The sequence below is a fragment of the Bos taurus genome, chromosome 5 (assembly GCF_002263795.3).
Source record: "Bos taurus isolate L1 Dominette 01449 registration number 42190680 breed Hereford chromosome 5, ARS-UCD2.0, whole genome shotgun sequence".
NCBI lineage: Eukaryota > Metazoa > Chordata > Mammalia > Artiodactyla > Bovidae > Bos > Bos taurus.
In genome coordinates, this window is record NC_037332.1 from 113,611,958 (window position 1) to 113,629,391 (window position 17,434).

At 51.6% G+C, this 17,434-nt stretch overlaps 1 protein-coding gene across 1 annotated transcript in view; it reads right to left on the reverse strand.

Moving 5' to 3' along the window:
* Positions 1-7,210: 7,210 nt before the first annotated feature.
* Positions 7,211-17,434, reverse strand: part of ARFGAP3 (ADP ribosylation factor GTPase activating protein 3) — a 51,917-nt gene continuing 41,693 nt past the window's right edge. The window contains exons 13-16 of the mRNA NM_001075974.1: positions 15,331-15,454; positions 14,260-14,350; positions 9,475-9,596; positions 7,211-8,282 (exon numbers count right to left, since the gene is read on the reverse strand). Coding sequence (NP_001069442.1) covers positions 8,265-8,282; positions 9,475-9,596; positions 14,260-14,350; positions 15,331-15,454 — 355 coding nt within the window. The 3' untranslated portion in view covers positions 7,211-8,264. The remainder of the gene's footprint in view (positions 8,283-9,474; positions 9,597-14,259; positions 14,351-15,330; positions 15,455-17,434) is intronic.

The window sequence follows — 17,434 nt, forward strand, 5'->3', positions numbered from 1 at the left end:
TATCTAGTTTGGTCATAACTTTCCTTCCAAGGAGTAAGCGTCTTTTAATTTCATGGCTGCAATCACCATCTGCAGTGATTTTGGAGCCCCAAAATATAAAGTCTGACACTGTTTCCACTGTTTCCCCATCTATTTGCCATGAAATGATGGGACCAGATGTCATGATCTTCATTTTCTGAATGTTGAGCTTTAAGCCAACTTTTTCACTCTCCATTTCACTTTCATCAAGAGGCTTTTGAGTTCCTCTTCACTTTCTGCCATAAGGGTGGTGTCATCTGCATATCTGAGGTTATTGAGATTTCTCCTGGCAATCTTGATTCCAGTTTGTGTTTCTTCCAGTCCAGCGTTTCTCATGATGTACTCTGAATATAAGTTAAATAAACAGGGTGACAATATACAGCTTTAACGTACTCCTTTTCCTATTTGGAACCAGTCTGTTTTTCCATGTCCAGTTCTAACTGTTGCTTCCTGACCTGCATACAGATTTCTCAAGAGGCAGGTCAGGTGGTCTGGTATTCCCATCTCTTTCAGAATTTTCCACAGTTTATTGTGATCCACACAGTCAAAGGCTTTGGCATAGTCAATAAAGCAGAAATAGATGTTTTTCTGGAACTCTCTTGCTTTTTCCATGATCCAGCGGATGTTGGCAATTTGATCTCTGGTTCCTCTGCCTTTTCAAAAACCAGCTTAAACATCAGGAAGTTCACGGTTCACGTATTGCTGAAGCCTGGCTTGGAGAATTTTGAGCATTACTTTACTAGCGTGTGAGATGAGTGCAATTGTGTGGTAGTTTGAGCATTCTTTGGCATTGCCTTTCTTTGGGATTGGAATGAACACTGACCTTTTCCAGTCCTGTGGCCACTGCTGAGTTTTCCAAATTTGCTGGCATATTGAGTGCAGCACTTTCACAGCATCATCTTTCAGGATTTGAAAGAGCTCAACTGGAATTCCATCACCTCCATTAGCTTTGTTCGTAGTGATGCTTTCTAAGGCCCACTTGACTTCACATTCCAGGATGTCTGGCTCTAGGTCAGTGATCATACCATTGTGGTTATCTTGGTCGTGAAGATCTTTTTTGTACAGTTCTTCTGTGTATTCTTGCCACCTCTTCTTAATATCTCTGCTTCTGTTAGGTCCATACCATTTCTGTCCTTTATCGAGCTCATCTTTGCATGAAATGTTCCCTTGGTATCTCTAATTTTCTTGAAGAGATCTCTAGTCTTTCCCATTCTGTTGTTTTCCTCTATTTTTTTGCATTGATCACTGAGGAAGGCTTTCTTATCTCTCTTTGCTATTGTTTGGAACTCTGCATTCAGACGCTTATATCTTTCCTTTTCTCCTTTGCTTTTCTCTTCTCTTCTTCTCACAGCTATTTGTAAGGTCTCCCCAGACAGCCATTTTGCTTTTTTGCATTTCTTTTCTATGGGGATGGTCTTGATCCCTGTCTCCTGTACAATGTCAGGAACCTCCATCCATAGTTCATCAGGCACTCTGTCTATCAGATCTAGTCCCTTAAGTCTATTTCTCACTTCCACTGTATAATCATAAGGGATTTGATTTAGGTCATACTTGAATGGTCTAGTGGTTTTCCCTACTTTCTTCAATTTAAGTCTGAATTTGGCAATAAGGAGTTCACGGTCTGAGCCACAGTCAGCTCCTGGTCTTGTTTTTGCTGACTGTATAGAGCTTTTCCATCTTTGGCTGCAAAGAATATAATCAATCTGATTTCGGTGTTGACCTTCTGGTGATGTCCATGTGTAGTCTTCTCTTGTGTTCTTGGAAGAGGGTGTTTGCTATGACCAGTGCGTTCTCTTGGCAAAACTCTATTAGCCTTTGCCCTGCTTCATTCCATATTCCAAGGCCAAATTTGCCTGTTACTCCAGGTGTTTCTTGACTTCCTACTTTTGCATTCCAGTCCCCTATAATGAAAAGGACATCTTTTGGGGGTGTTAGTTCTAAAAGGTCTTGTAGGTCTTCATAGAACCGTTCAACTTCAGCTTCTTCAGCGTTACTGGTTGGGGCATAGACTTGGATTCCTGGTTGGATTACTTGGATTACTGGTTAACCGTTCAACTTCAGCTTCTTCAGCGTTACTGGTTGGGGCATAGACTTGGATTCCTGGTTGGATTACTTGGATTACTGGTTAACCGTTCATTGGATTACTTGGATTACTGGTTAACCGTTCAACTTCAGCTTCTTCAGCGTTACTGGTTGGGGCATAGACTTGGATTCCTGGTTGGATTACTTGGATTACTGGTTAACCGTTCATTGGATTACTTGGATTACTGGTTAACCGTTCAACTTCAGCTTCTTCAGCGTTACTGGTTGGGGCATAGACTTGGATTCCTGGTTGGATTACTTGGATTACTGGTTAACCGTTCAACTTCAGCTTCTTCAGCGTTCCTGGTTGGGGCATAGACTTGGATTCCTGGTTGGATTACTTGGATTACTGGTTAACCGTTCAACTTCAGCCTCTTCAGCGTTACTGGTTGGGGCATAGACTTGGATTCCTGGTTGGATTACTTGGATTACTGGTTAACCGTTCATTGGATTACTTGGATTACTGGTTAACCGTTCAACTTCAGCCTCTTCAGCGTTACTGGTTGGGGCATAGACTTGGAACTATAGGCTCCATAGTTGTGGCAAACGGATTTAGTTGCTCCAAGGCATGTGGCATCTTCCACGACCAGGGATCGAACCCGTGTCCCCCCTGCACTGGTGGGTGGATTTTAAACCACTGGACCACCAGGGAAGTCCTCCCCTTCCTTTGTCTTGTCACTTCTCTGAGGATTTAGTATACTTTTGTTAAGATGCTACAGAAGCCTGGTTCTAACCACACCTGCTCCCATGCGTATGCGCAATGTACATGTCAGTACTTGTTTGTTTTTCTCATGTTAGTCTGCCTTTAGTTACTCTAATTTTACAGGGCCTGGGCCAGCGAACCTAAGAGGGTAGAAGGAAAAAGAATTTTTCTTCCCCTACACTGACTGCACTGAAGCCAGGTTGGGCTTCTCAGGACCTCCCCTCTGGAGACTCAGATGAGCAGGACAGAGGCCAGGAAGGGGACAGGACAGCCGCAGGGAGCCTGCTGGAGGATGGTCATACGGGGGTGTGTTGAGAGCACACGCAGAAGCTTCAGTGAGACCGCTACAGCGAGGCCGCCCTGAACGTGGGGCCCCAGGCTGGCACCCCTCCGTTTACCTGTGTGAGCTGACACTGCCTGCCTCTGTGCTCTCTCTGTGAAAGCCTGCCTGCAGGGAGCCTCACCCTGCCTCACTCGAAGGCCCAAGCCCCAGGCCTGCGGTGTGCCGGGGGCCCCACTAGGTACCTCCTGCCCTTCCCATGGTTCCCTTCATCCCCTGTGAGATGATGGACCCTGCTCTTTTACTTAAAAAAAAAAACAAGCATTATTTGTCTGCCCTGGATCTTTAGTTGCAGCATGTGGGATTTAAGTTCCCAGACAAGGGTTTGAACCCTGGCCTCCTGCACTGGGAAAGCAGTCTTAGCCACTGGGCCACCAGGGAAGTCCCCTCCTCTCCCCATTTCCACAACGACGCCATGAGACTGTCATCGCCCCTCGTAGCCCTGAACTAGCTCTCAACCACCACCCGTGAGGGCTCCTTCCTGGCAGAAACGACCTCTGGGGAAAGGCCTGGAGGAGAGACGAGCCTGGCAGCCCCGGGGCCCGCAAAGGGCTGACGGGGAGGAGACCTGCGGGGTCTGTGGGCCACTCTGCGTCCAGGACTCAGAGGAGCAGAAAGCAGCTGTAGAGGCTGTGGGCTGGGCGGACAGGAGCCCCTCTGCGTGTGGGGGCTGCATAGGAGGGATCCTGGGCTGCAGCATCCCCCTGAAACTGGAGACAGCAGGGCCTCAGGGTGGGAGGCTGTGTCGGGGGGAACACCCAGGAAGAAGCCTCTGCAGGCCCACCGGCTCTTCGCATGCTGAAGGTGGGGGCCAAAGGGTGGCCTGAGTCACTGGGCAGGGGCCTGGCGGGTGCTGCTCTCCCTAAGGCCCCGGTGGTCCTTGGAGGACCAGGAAGGGGTGAGGTGGGGAGGCCAAGGAAGAGGCTGCCTGCACGTGTGAGGTCTCGGGGGAATGTGTTTGAGGGAAGGGCGTTCTGGACGTTCCACAGGAACCTCCAGAGCTGGACTCGAATGCCCGGCAGTGATGACCGGGTGCCTGAGCCCCACGCACGGCTGCTGTCTCCAGCCTGGGGGGACTCTGAAGCCTGGGGACCCCTCCTCCAGCTGCCCGCTCACGCAGAGGGGCTCCTGTCCTCCCAGTCCACACCTTCCACAGCTCCTTTCTGCTCCTCTTGAGTCCTGGACTCAGTGGCCCCTTGCAGGCCTTAGCTCTGTCTCTCTTCCCGGCCTTTCCAGGCCACCGGCACCTGCCCGGGGTACAGCCCCTAGGGAGGCCAGCGCCCACGCCTGAGGTGTGTGGTGAGACATGGGCACTGCTCACCAGCAGGTAGGAGGATCAGAGGCTGTGAGAGAGGCACTGAGGGCTCAGGCGACCAAGGTCAAGTCTGGGGCAGGCGGCAGGGCTGGATGGGGTAGGAGGTGGGTGATCAGGTGCAGGGAGGGGGCACCAAGCCTCAGGGTGAAGCTGGGACACTCAGCAGGCAGAGGGGCTCCAGGACCCCGCACCTCGGTTCCTGGAGAGGGACCTGCACAAGAGGGACCCTGGTGTCTCCTTCTGTCTGTCCATCCATCTGTCTGTGCCAGGCCCACAGCTGGCGTTCCTGCCACTGTGCTCTTGTTTTCGTGAGACAAAGGACCTGGCAAGCAGATGATAAGAACTACAAACAGAGGAAAACGGGCCTGGGATGGAGGGGACGGGAGAAAGCACAGGTGCCTTTGTAAATGGATCACGTGACTCAGTGCAAACAAGGGTGTCTGAGCGCACCACCAGGAGAGCAGGGCAGTTTTTGGGTCTGGGAGGGAGGTCAGTGACCCCACATCCTGAGCACAGAAGCACCTCTGGGATGACAGGAGAAGCCACTGAAGCAGGAGCTGGGTGGGGCCTCGGGCAGGACCCTGGGGAAAGCAAAAGGAGAGCAGGACTGGGGCACAGAAGTGCCTGGCAGTGGGCTGCAAGTTTTATTTTTATTTTTTTAAATATTTATTTGGCTGCACCATCTTGGCTGCGGCACACAGGCTCTTCAGTCTTCGCGGTGGCACATGGGATCTAGTTCCCTAACCAGGGATCCAACCGGGTCCCCTGCATTGGGAGTGCAGGCTTAGCCGTTGGACCACCAGGGAAGTCCCTGCAATTTTTAGAAGGGAGGTCAGGGTCATTGAGAAGGGAAGCGACCTGATGGGGGTGGGCAGGAGGTGGGAGTGAGGGGCTCCCTGGCCAGCACCCAGGAGGCCCACCCACGTCAGAAAAGCATCCTGCAGAGTGGAGGTCCAGGCAGAGGCACTGACAGATGGAAGGGGCCAGCAAGGAGACCCAGGATCCCGAGGTGCCGCCCCAGGATTTTGGGGCAGGGTCATATTTGCACTAGGTGTTCAGGCTGAGCATCCAGAGGTAAGGACACAGGTGTCCTAGACCCTCAAACTGCCCGTGTGCAAGTGGGGGTGGGCAGGTTTCAGCCCAAGTCCTGGCATCCATCTAAGGCCTTCAAGTCGGCTCTGCTTGGCCCTCAGCATCACCCAGCACCCTCCGCCCCCGCCGAGCCCCGTGGTCTCACCGTCCACATCCATATACCTACATTTCCAATAGCTCTCGAAGTGATCAAAAAGTACTGCATTTTCAAAGAGAACCTGTTCTGGTAAAACACTCCCCACTTCCCGTCCCCACATGCCTCCTTTGTTTTCTGTTTCACAGAAATACCTGGTCCTCACAGGCTTTGCTCTCAGGAGCAAAAGCATAATAAACACCTTTTCCAAAGCCCCACTGCTTGACCCTTCAGACCGGTCTTAGCCAGTTTCCTCCGGGTCCCTGGGTCGTCATAGCACCATTTTTTTTTTAATCAATAGATCCCAAATGTGATTTGTTAGAACAATTATTAACTCACATCTTTACTATTTGAGGCACTCATGCAAACTGATTCCAAAACAAAACACCAAGTCCCAAGGGTAAGTGGACAAGGAACACAAACTCAAGTGTCTCTCGCGCACACACACACACAGACACACACACATGCTGGGGTGAGGTGGGGTGGGGTGGGGTGAGCCCACCAGAGGGGGCTCCTCCAGCCTGGCCCTGCAGTCCCGGGCCCTTCCACGTGCAGAGGGTCAGTGACGGGGAGAAGCATGGCCAGAGTCGAGGGAGGCCCTTCTGCTAAGTCTCATTCGCCTCCTCTGTAAAATGGGACCATAATCTGTTCGGAGGGTCTCCTGGAGGTGTTTGAGCCCTGGCCCTGGCCTGGAGAGGGTTGACCCAGTGTGGGAGCATCTCATGAACTGTTACGGACTGAACTGTGTCTCCCTAGAGTTTAACATGACTGCATTCGGAGGTGGGGCCTTTAAGGAGGCAATTAAGCTTAAAGGGGCCCAGATCCTTATTATAATGGCGCAAGTCCCTTTATAATAGGACTGGTGCATTATAATAAGAGGGAGAGACAGCAGAGTGGGGCGGTGGGAGCGGGGGGTGCAGCCGTCCACAAGCCCACCCACGATGCCACCTTGATCCTGCACGTCTCGCTTTCAGAAGTGTGAGAAAGTACACTCTGTTGTCTAAGCCGCCCTGGCTGTGGCACTGTGTTAGGGCAGCACCTTGTTAGGACAGCGCCTTGGGCTTGAAAGCGCCACTCTGCACACCCTCGCTTTCAACAAGGGCTCCTGCCCTGCTCCTGCACTCTGGACAACACCCCAGTGCAGGGGAGGCACACCTTGGGCCCCAGTCAAGTCAAGAAAGTCAAGAAAGTGAAAGCTGCTCAGTTGTGTCCGACTCTTTTCGACCCCATGGACTGTAGCCCACCAGGCTCTTCTGTCCATGGAAATCTCCAGGCCAGACTACTGGAGTGGGCAGCCATTCCCTTCTCCAGGGGATCTTCCCAACCCAGGGATCGAACCCAGGTCTTCCACATTGCAGGCAGATTCTATACCATCTGAGCCCCCAGGGTAGCCCCAGACCCACACAGGAAAAACAGATCCATCTGGAATTACATCCTAATCAAATGCACACTAATGTTATACCACGAGCCCTGACTCTAGACTCATCACAAAAACTTTTGTAAAAAAACAAAAAGTAGGGAACGCAATCTGCTGCAACTGTTTATTATATTCAGAAGTCTACAAATTTGAGCTTTTAAGAAAAATTCACAAAATACTCAGTTGAAACCACATATCTGGTTCATCAAATTTCGAATATATTTTACTGTGCTGAATAATATATTCTAATGCTGTCTAAAACACAGCCAAATTATTTTTCATTCATTTGTACACATTCTGTCATTTTTTGAAAACCAAAATTAAGATAAAAAATATTAAGAAAACTATCCAATTACAACTACTGTTTCCCCATAAACTGAAATATTTTCTGTGGGTGTATCTTCTCACCTTATTCATTTTTTACTTCTGTATACCATATTGATTTATAAATGCACTTAGGGAGTTCTCATCTTCCATTTCTCATAAATTCAAACAGTGACACCTTGTCAAAAGATTAATTTGCTTGGCAACGCAGAAGCTTGGGCTGTTAAAAGCACTCACTGAAAATTATTTTTAAATTTATAGATCATATAAAACAAACAATTTCAAAGGGACAGACGTCTTCAGACATTATTTGAAATTACCTTAAGATGTGGAAGTATCGATGAATCAATCTATCAAATTAGACACCAGCTATTTTTGGTCTTTTATTTTTATTCTTTGTTCCCTTTTTAATGAAGTCTGTGTTGTAAGTTTTGTTTCTCCAGGCCCTTCTCATATCAGCTGATTCGGGCAGCCTTTAGCCCATGAGTCTCACCGCAGTGAGACACCCTCCCCTCCCCCAGTGAAGAGAGGCCGAGGAGCCCTCGACTCCAGACCTCCTGCTCTTAGAACCAGAGTCCAAGGAAATAAAGCAGGGATGTGCATGGATGTGCCAGACAGAAGTAACACAAAACCGAAATTACAATGAAGCTTCTACTATATCAAAAATGAGAATTTCTCAAAAGAAATATTAAAAATCAGCCATGAATACATATATACCACGAGAAAAAGTAGCAAAACAATCTGCCCAAAGCCAGCTGGTCTTCACTGCAGCCTGTGATGTGGTCACTGGTTCACGAAAAGAGGAATTTCTCCAGGAAACACGCACCGAAAACATCAGTGTTAGGAACCGTAGCGATCCTGCAGAGAAAACCAACACGGGAGTCCATCGGCGTCGGCATCGGCTCCGCATTCTCAGTATCAGCGAAACAGATGCCTCGGTGACAGGGGCCCGCGGCCGAGGAAGCGGGAACCGGAGCCCCTGGGCGGCGGGAGGGGCCGTGAGGGGCGCGAGGCCGCGCGGGGGCACAGAGGCACACACGTGGAGTCTGAACCCCGAAATTCTGGGTCAGCTGAGTGGTCTCACCAGGAGCAGCTTAACCTCTGTGCCTCTGCTTCTTCATCTACAAAATGGGGATGATCATCTATAAAGAGGGATGTCACCTCCTTGGAAGGACTGAGGTGGGCCCGGCTGACCTAAGGGACATGTAAGAGCTCTGGGAATTCTAACCCAAGCTTGTGCCGACAGCAGCCGCTGGCCCAGGGCGGAGGAAGCTTCCATAGCAGGGGTGCCTCCCCACCTGGAAGACCCCCCCTTAGAGGCATCAGTTCACGCCTATCGGGTCCTGCTCTCTGTGGCTGCGTTTCCCGTTCATGAGTGTCCTAAAATAACTTGATGTAAGCAGGAAGGTTCACGGAATAGCCTTCAGATAATCAGAGCTGGCCTTCAAGTGTTATACACAAGTGTGTTCCACCCTCGCCTCGTTTAAAAGATTGAAACACACAATCTAAATGCTCAACTTGGGGAATAGTTAAATAAATTACATGCATTTTTGCTCAACAGAATGTACTGAATAGCTTCCAAAGAATTTTGAATTACATGCAAATGCTCATAACAAAACATCAGGAAGAAAAAGAGGATATAAAATCACATATACAATATAATCCTTTAACGTTTTTAAACAGGTATGCATAGAAATCTAGAATTAGAATAAACCAAAATATTAATGAACGTTTTCCTTGGGAGGTGGGTGGGGTTATGGGCAATTTTTAACTTTGTTCTTATTTATTTTTGTTTTTTAACATAAGAGAAAAGTAGTAATGATCATGACAATTCCTGTAACAATTCCTCTGGAGTCATAAACTAGAAAATTTAAACAAATATGAAATTACAAGTTCTGGTTTTCATGATGTCCTGGGTTACACTGTAGCAAACACATAAATCGAGAATATAAAACCTAATTTTCTAGCAATTAAAGAGTGGTCCAAATCTCATTTTCGAAACTACGAACCCACCACCAAACTCAGTTACCGCAGTCCCCATCTCACTGACCTGAATGGAAGTCATGACTCCGTTAGCAAAGACAGAGAGCTTTCCGGCAACCGACCTCACTCCCTGCTTGAACTGGGCCATGTCGGGAGCTGTGGGCAGCACACTGGTGAGGTTGTAGCTTCCTGCACACAGAGCAGATGCTGGCTTGTCACTCGTCACTCCACCGCAGCAACAGTGCAGCCAGCGTCCAGGGACTAGAGAGCTTGGGGGATGCGCCCCCCGCCCCCAATGCCCACGGGCAGCAGCTGTGGTTAAGGGACAGGACCCAGGGGTGGGTTTCAGTGCCAGCCCCACCATGAACCAGCTGCAAGACCCCACAGTGAGAGAGGATGCGGCATTAGGTCTTAGGACCATTAGGGGCTCAAATACTGGCACTGACACTTCCAAGCTGTGTGTCTTTGGAGAGATTCCTTAGCCTCTCTGGGCCCCCGTTTCCTCCAGGCACTTAACACAAGATCTGACAGGTAAGAACTCGGTACGTGGCAGATGGGCGGACATCAGTAGGTTTTTCGGGCTCAGCATCAGTTCCCCCTCTGGTGAAAGTCCTCCTCCCTTCTTTGCGAGGTCTCTCCCCTGATCCCTCCCGAAACTACGTGTGGATACGTGACCCAGACCTGGCCAATCAGAGGGATTCCCATCTACTCAAGGGAGGGGACCGTCTGCTTGCTCTGGGGTTACTGGTGGGACAGTGAGCTGCTCTAGCTGTCTGTGGCAAGGGCTGCCCCCCTCCCACCCACCCCTCAAGGAGGAGGAGGAGGAAGCCTGTCTCAGAGCAACAAAAGGAGGCTGCCAGACGGGGAAGGCTCCTGATGGCCAGCTCCCAGGCAGAGGCTGACCCCTCACCTTCACCGAGGCCCGGGTCAGCTGGGTCTCTCTGCTGCCTAGGTTTTGGTTCGTCCCAGCACAGACACGCACACGTGGCCACCAGCCCAAGTGACACACGTCCAAGTCATCAGCCATCAAGGGTCTCCGAGCCAACAAGTAGGCTCTGGTGGCGTGCTCTTGCCACTCAGTTGAGATCGGGCGCTGGAGGGGCTCAGAGACTGAGTGACCCCAAACCTGGGGTCCCCCAGGGAGCCAGCCCAGCTGCCCTTGGCTCCACATGTGACCTGTCTACACCCGCCTGCCCCTTAAGCAGAAGCCAGGTATCTTGCCAGGAACTAAATGGAAGATACACGTTTACCTCCAGCACAGGGGCCACCGGGAGAGACCCTGTGTTTCCCACAGTACTGCTCCCACACTGACCACTGGGGGATGGGCCCAGGGGCGGCCGCCTCCCCCTCTCTGCCTCCAGGTGATTTTTTAAAATTTGGTGGCCCTTTGCCATGTCTTCCCATGTGGCTCAGCTAGTAAAGAATCTGCCCACAATGCGGGAGACCTGGGTTCGATCCTTGGGTTGGGAAGATCCCCTGGAGAAGGGAAAGGCTACCCACTCCAATATTCTGGCCTGGAGAATTCCATGGACTGTATAGTCCATGGGGTCGCAAACAGCTGGACACGACTGAGCGACTTGCACTCACTTTACTTGCCGATGACAGAGCGGCAGCCTAGCCCAGGGGCAGGACTTGGGTTCGAAACCCAGCACGGCAGGGCTGTCAGCCTGTGGGATGAGTCTTAGGAGAAGCAAAGAGCTCGTGCGAGACCTGGAGCCCAAAGGGCCCAAGTCACAGCCGCTTTCCAGAGGTCAGCGGAGGTGACCTTGGCACCAGAGCCTCCAGTTACAAGTTTCCTACTCAGCAGCATTTAAAGGGGAGGGCAAGGCCAAGGTGGGAGGTTTAAGCTGGAACCAGAGCCCCTTGGGTGCACGGACTTCCCTTCGCTCAGGCTGGCGCGACTCCAGTTTGTGCAGCTGAACTTGCCAGTGACCCCACCGCACAGCTGTGACGTGTGACACACACGTTCAGCAAGTCGCCAAGCAAAACCTCCCGACGGCCAACTGAGGTCCGTGCTTTGGAGGCTGGCAGACCCCAAGAGGCCAGGTTCCTGGGCTCGGTGAGCCAGAGCCAGGACAGGGGAGGGTGGCTGAGGGGCCTTGCAGGAACCTCAAGATCCGGGGCAAGGGCAAACACGCTGGGGGTCCCCCTGTGATGCCGGGCAAGTGCGCACAGAGCCTGGACACAGGGTCCGCAGTGCCCTGGCAGTCCCACGGGGCCCTATTCAGACTCAGATGATGGGAATCATTTCTGGAAAGAAATACCCTAGAGGGGCAGGCTGGGTTTGCAGTTTCTTTTGTTCCAGCACTGCTCTCACAGAGCCACCTCTGCTCTGTCATCCGTGTGCTGAGCGGCGACCTCCGAGGCAGTGCCCGGGGATGGCGGGCCCCAGCTGACCCTGCTCTAGAGTGACCACCGTGGCTGCTTGTGTGTGTTCCTCAGCCAGTCCCTCCAAGATCCTGGAAGGGAATGGTGCCCCTGCAAATGCCAGGGTTAAGCCACACCCCCAGGAAGTATTTTTGCTTCACAAGGAGGCATTTCCAGTCTGGAACTGTCTTTCCCTGAACGCTGAAGAGATTATAAAGGTGACTGTGACCCACCCCGTGTGCTGATACTTCATAGACGGGGAAACAGTCTAAGATAAGGAGCACAGAACACGCTCTTAAAACCAGCGTTTGCCCTTTGTTGAAATGCACTCTAAATAAAGGGGTAAATATTTAATGAGAGTTGTTCAATGAGCTCCCATTTAGAGCAGTTATTAAAGGCATCTGATGAGAGATGCAGAGATGAGAGGGGATTCGTGGTCTGAACCATCTGGGGGATCTGAAATGGAGAGGGGAGTAGGCCCTTGGCCACTGGGGAGGGGATGGGGTCCCTGGGCGGCCTTGCATAACCCCAGGACACCCCCATGGTGACTTCGAGTCCTCAGCGCGGGAGTTGTCTTGGATCCACAAGGGCCAAGAAAATTAATGGACCTTTGTTCTCTGAAAGGGGACAGGAAGGTAAACATAGGCTGGCCAGAGCCCGCCTTCAACAACTGGAAAAGGCTGCTCATTTGATCTCTGAAGGCTTTTTTTTTTTAACAAACAATGTTTCAGAGTGAGACTTCCAGTAACTAAAATTACAAAAACACATACAGCTGGGGGTGATTTTCAAACCTGATAGGTTCTCTGGCTGCCCTACCTCCGTGCCAGGGCGCCTGCAAGGAGGCAGGCCTGACCCATGGGTCAGCCGAGCACCCCTCTGCCGGCGGGTGGGGCGGCCACACAAGGAAATCTCCCGGAAGAGAGGCCGGGACACCGGAAGTTCACAGATGAGAGCGCAGCTTCTCCTGCTGGAGGCCAGAGGGCGGCCCTGCTCTGCCTGTTTCCGGGTCGGTGCTTGGGGGGTAGACCTGGGGGACAGCTAGAACCCTCTCTCCCCTCTCGCCATAGCACAGCAGCCTGGCAGTGCCCGCTGCACCCAGAGGGCCACAGTGGCTCTTGATACGCCCCCCAAACCCCATCGCAGAAGGTCCGAGGTACTGGGGTCTCCGGCCATGGCCTTCTCCCCCCATGGCCTTCTCTATGGCTGCAGGGCCGCCCGTGTGGGTCCCTCCCTGCCCGCGCCCAGCTCCTCCAGGGCTGGAAACGAGGGTGCAGGCAGTGCTGGGCCCTGAAGGCCTTGGAGAGCCCCCTCCCCTGGGCGTTCCTGCTGATGAATGGGCTCCTGAAAGGACCTCAGAGGACCCTGCCCCTGGAAGGTTGGCTGTGACTCAAGAGGGACACTGGCCCTTTCCCTGCCCCCAAGGCCTGACTGAGCAGGACTGGAGCAGACTGACAGCTCAGGGTCAGAGGCCCAAGCAGAGGCACATGCTTCTCAATGTTCGTGACGGGCCTGTGCACTGAGGCTAACTACCTGGGGTGCCCAGACATCTCCTCATCTGGGTCTGGACCCTCCTCTCCACCTCCCTGGTTCCAAAGTCCATCTGTCTCCAGGGAAGGCCGAGGCTGGTGGAGTCACCTGTTCCATCTGCCCTGCCTACTCCTGGGGCCTGGGAGGGGCCCCTGGGGGTCTGCCGTGTCCAGATCCCAGGGGGCTCCCATTGATATCTGTCCCAGTGCTTAGGGGGCACTTGATAAAAAGTACCCCACTTATGCCCCAGTACATGCTTGTGAGGCAGGTATTACCCACCCACTTTACAGAGGAGGAGACTGAGGCCGAAGGCAACCTGAAATACTCCAGGATTCACAGTTAGGGAGTGGGTCACGTCACACAAGAGCCCAGGGCTGTCCCCTCCAAGGCTGTAACACCATACAAACTAGATCTCATGTTCACACTATGCTAGGAAACCCACCCATCCCCCCACACCCCCTGCTGCCATGACAACACTTCAGGAAGACAACTTCCTGAAACTGCAGGTAACTTTGGGGAGGTTGCTTAAATGTCATGACCTGACCTCTTCACATGCAAAGCCTGGAACAACAACTTCTGCTCTGCCTCACTGATAGGGGCCGTGTGTGTGTGTGTGTGTGTGTGCACGCACGCGTGCTCAGTCCCTTAGTCGTGTCTGACTTCCTGAGACTCCCACAGCCTGCCAGGCTCCTCTGTCCATGAGATTTCCCAGGCAAGAATACTGGAGTGGATTGGATCCACTCCAGGGGATTTTCCTGACCCAGGGATTGAACCCATGACATCTCTTGCATCTCCTACATCGGCAGGCAGGTTCTTTACAACTGCGCCACCTGGGAAGCCCTGGGAGCATCAAATAACGGCTGCCAACAGTCTTGGAAAGGTAAGAAGTCCTATGCAGAGAAGATGGAGGCGCGATGGAGACCAGCCTCATCTCCCACCCGCCTGCCCTGCCTATTACCTGCCGTCTGCTTCCTCTGCTCATCGAACAGGTCAGCTGAGCTGATGGAAGAACTTGCCGAAAGCCTCTCCAGCCGAGCCCTGGCTTCGTACTAGAGGAGAGCAGCAAGAAAAGGAAAATCAGGCTCCAAAATCATGAGCAATTCTGCAGAAAGGATCACTGAGGAGCTATCACGGCGCTGGGGTTCCGCAGTCACAAGTAGACAGATAAATGCCCAAAGCCATGGCCAAGGTCGGTCAGTGGGGGGGGCCCAGAGGGAGGGTGACAGTGACGGCTCTGTCTCGGTGCTGCCGCCACCCAGCTGCCAGGAAAGGCCGCTCCACGAGCCTCTCTCCCGACAGCCTTCTGTTATTCGCTGACTGAACTTGAGTGCTGTCCACTTTAAGACAAGGCCACATTTAGGGGGTGGAGAACAACCAGATGTCGGGTCTAAATACTCTCAAAATGCTGGTGGAATTTCTATTGCTACAAAATAAACTCAGTACACCTCAGGAAATAATTCTCTGCGTTATGCAAGAAGCCTAGTGATAACCCGCATCGCTAAGAATTTCATGTAAGCACACAACTACTCCACAAGGAGAAGGGACATTTCAGGCTCCCCATTTCCATTTGAGTCTTACTGTTTAGCCAGACTCCACTGAGATAAGCTCATTAACATCTCTGAGAAAAGAGGCAACAATCTCTCTTCTGAAAATAAATATACCTACCTTCGAGAAACAGCTATATACTACATTTAGCTATGGTTAAGAAAACTACTAAGGACATTACAGGTGTATCAAAAATTCCTGAAATTTATTCAAAAGATATTGAATGGACAGCTATTCAAAGCACTGGGAAAGGAATAAGAGGAAATATAACACAGGCCCTACCTTTCCATCACTCTTCTAGCTGGAGCAGCCAAGTGGGACCACTAGGCAGAAGGACGTGGGTTCGAGTCCTGCCCTGGGGACAGGGGAACCTTGCAGCCTGAGTCCATCTCACTTAGTACCCAGTACCTCCTCCCACTCCTTCCATGCCCCTGGCTTGCTTTCTGCTCTGTGGGGACCACACAGAACCTCTCTGGACACTTACATCAGCTTTGGCTTGCCTTCCAAAGTACATATCTGAAGAAATGGCTTTGACGTTGCCAAACTTCTTCTGGGCCTCATCTGTATTTTCAGCTGGCTCAGAGTCTGGCTTGCGGCGAGTGGTAGGTCTACAGTTAGAAACAGCCAAGGCAGGAATGACGTCAGCAAGGTGGTGGAGCAGGAGTTTTTCACATTATCCCCCAGAGAACACTGGTGTGTGTGTGTGTGTGTGTGTGTGTGTGTGTAATTTGGTTGATTTTTGTTTTTATTTATTTGGCTGCACCAGGTCTTAGGTGCAGCGTGCGAGATCTAGTTCCCCAACCAGGGATTGAACCCACACCCTCAGCAATGAAAGTGCAGAATCCTAACCACTGGATCACCAGGGAATTCCTGAGAATACTGGTTCTGACAATCACCCACAGATGAGCATGCCTTTGTGGGAGTCCAGGAGTCCAGCAGCGAGGTTCCAACACGCTGTTGGAGCAAAAAGAATCCAAGACTGGTTGCACCGAAGAGGTAAGAGGAAGAGTTTCACTTGCTCACGCTATTCCTCCTCCCAGGCAGCGCTGCTCAGGGCCAGGTGGGGTCCACTCGGCCTGCCAGGGGGAAAGGCGCGAGGCGGGTGGCAGGGTGCCCGGTTTCCAAGGATGCCTAGGGCTTCCTCATCCACCCGGAACAGTGAGGGGATCTACCTGGCTGAGGCGCTGGGAGGGGCTGCCAGGGCTGAGAACTCAAAGGCATGCGGATTCTACTAACCACTTCCTGGGCTCCACGGCAGGCCTGCTCACAAACCACTGGGTGCACTTTGCCTGTGGAGCCCCCAGTGGCCCATGGGGCCGCCAGGGCTGACCCATGAACCCTCCCTCCTGCACACACCCTGGTAAGTGTGCCTGACTCTGGGCTGGCAGAAAAGTACACTGACTTCAACCTTCCAGGGCACCATCCTAGGGGAAGCAAGCAGGAGGCTCTCATCCCTGTGTGTGGGACGGAGAGAAGACAGGCCATCTTAAGACTTCACCCCCCAAAAGGGGTAAGCAGGGAGGAGAGAGTGCATCCATAGAAAAGGCTTGAGAACACCCCAGAGTCTCCAGCAGGGCGGACAGTTGATGGCATTTCTCATCCAAAGCTGAGCAGGAAAGACTGGAAGACGTGATTCCTCCTTCAAATGCAAAGACAGCAGCACGACTCCAAGGAACACGAAATGTGATACCACAAGGGGAAACAGTAATTTTCTAGTAACCGACCCCAAATAATTTCCTGACAAAGAATTCAAAATAATTGCTTTAAGGAAGCTGATCAACCTTCTAGCTTCAAGCACAAGCTGGAATCAAGACTGCCGGGGTTTGGGTGGGTGGGTGGGGTGAGGGGGGGTGGGGGAGTGGCGGGGGGAGGTGGAAAATAACAATAACCTTAGATATGCAGATGACACCACCCTATGGCAGAAAGTGAAGAGGAACTAAAGAGCCTCTTGATGAAAGTGAAAGAGGAGAGTGAAAAAGCTGGCTTAAAGCTCAACACTCAGAAAACTAAGATCATAGCATCTGGTCCCATCACTTCATGGGAAATAGATGGGGAAACAGTGGAAACAGTGACAGACTTTATTTTCTTGGGCTATAAAATCACTGCGGATGGTGATTGCAGCCATGAAATTAAAAGACACTTGCTTCTTGGAAGAAAAGCTAAGACCAACCTAGACAGCATATTAAAAATCAGAGACCTTACTTTACTAACAAAGGTCCGTAGAGTCAAAGGCTATGGTTTTTCCAGCAGTCACATACGGATGTGAGAATTAAAGCTGTGCGCCGAAGAATTGATGCTTTTGAACTGTTGAGTTGGAGAGTTCCTTGGACTGAGAGGAGATCAAACCAGTCAATCCTAAAAGAAATCATCCCTGAATATTCACTGGAAGGACTGATGCTGAAGCTGAAGCTCCAATAATTTGGCCACCTGATGCAAAGAACTGACTCATTGGAAAAGACCCTGATTCTGGGAAAGATTGAAGGCAGAAGGAGAAGGGGATGACAGATGACAAGATGATTGGATGGCATCACCAACTCAATGGACATGAGTTTGAGCAAGCTCCGGGAGTTGGTGATGGACAGGGAGGC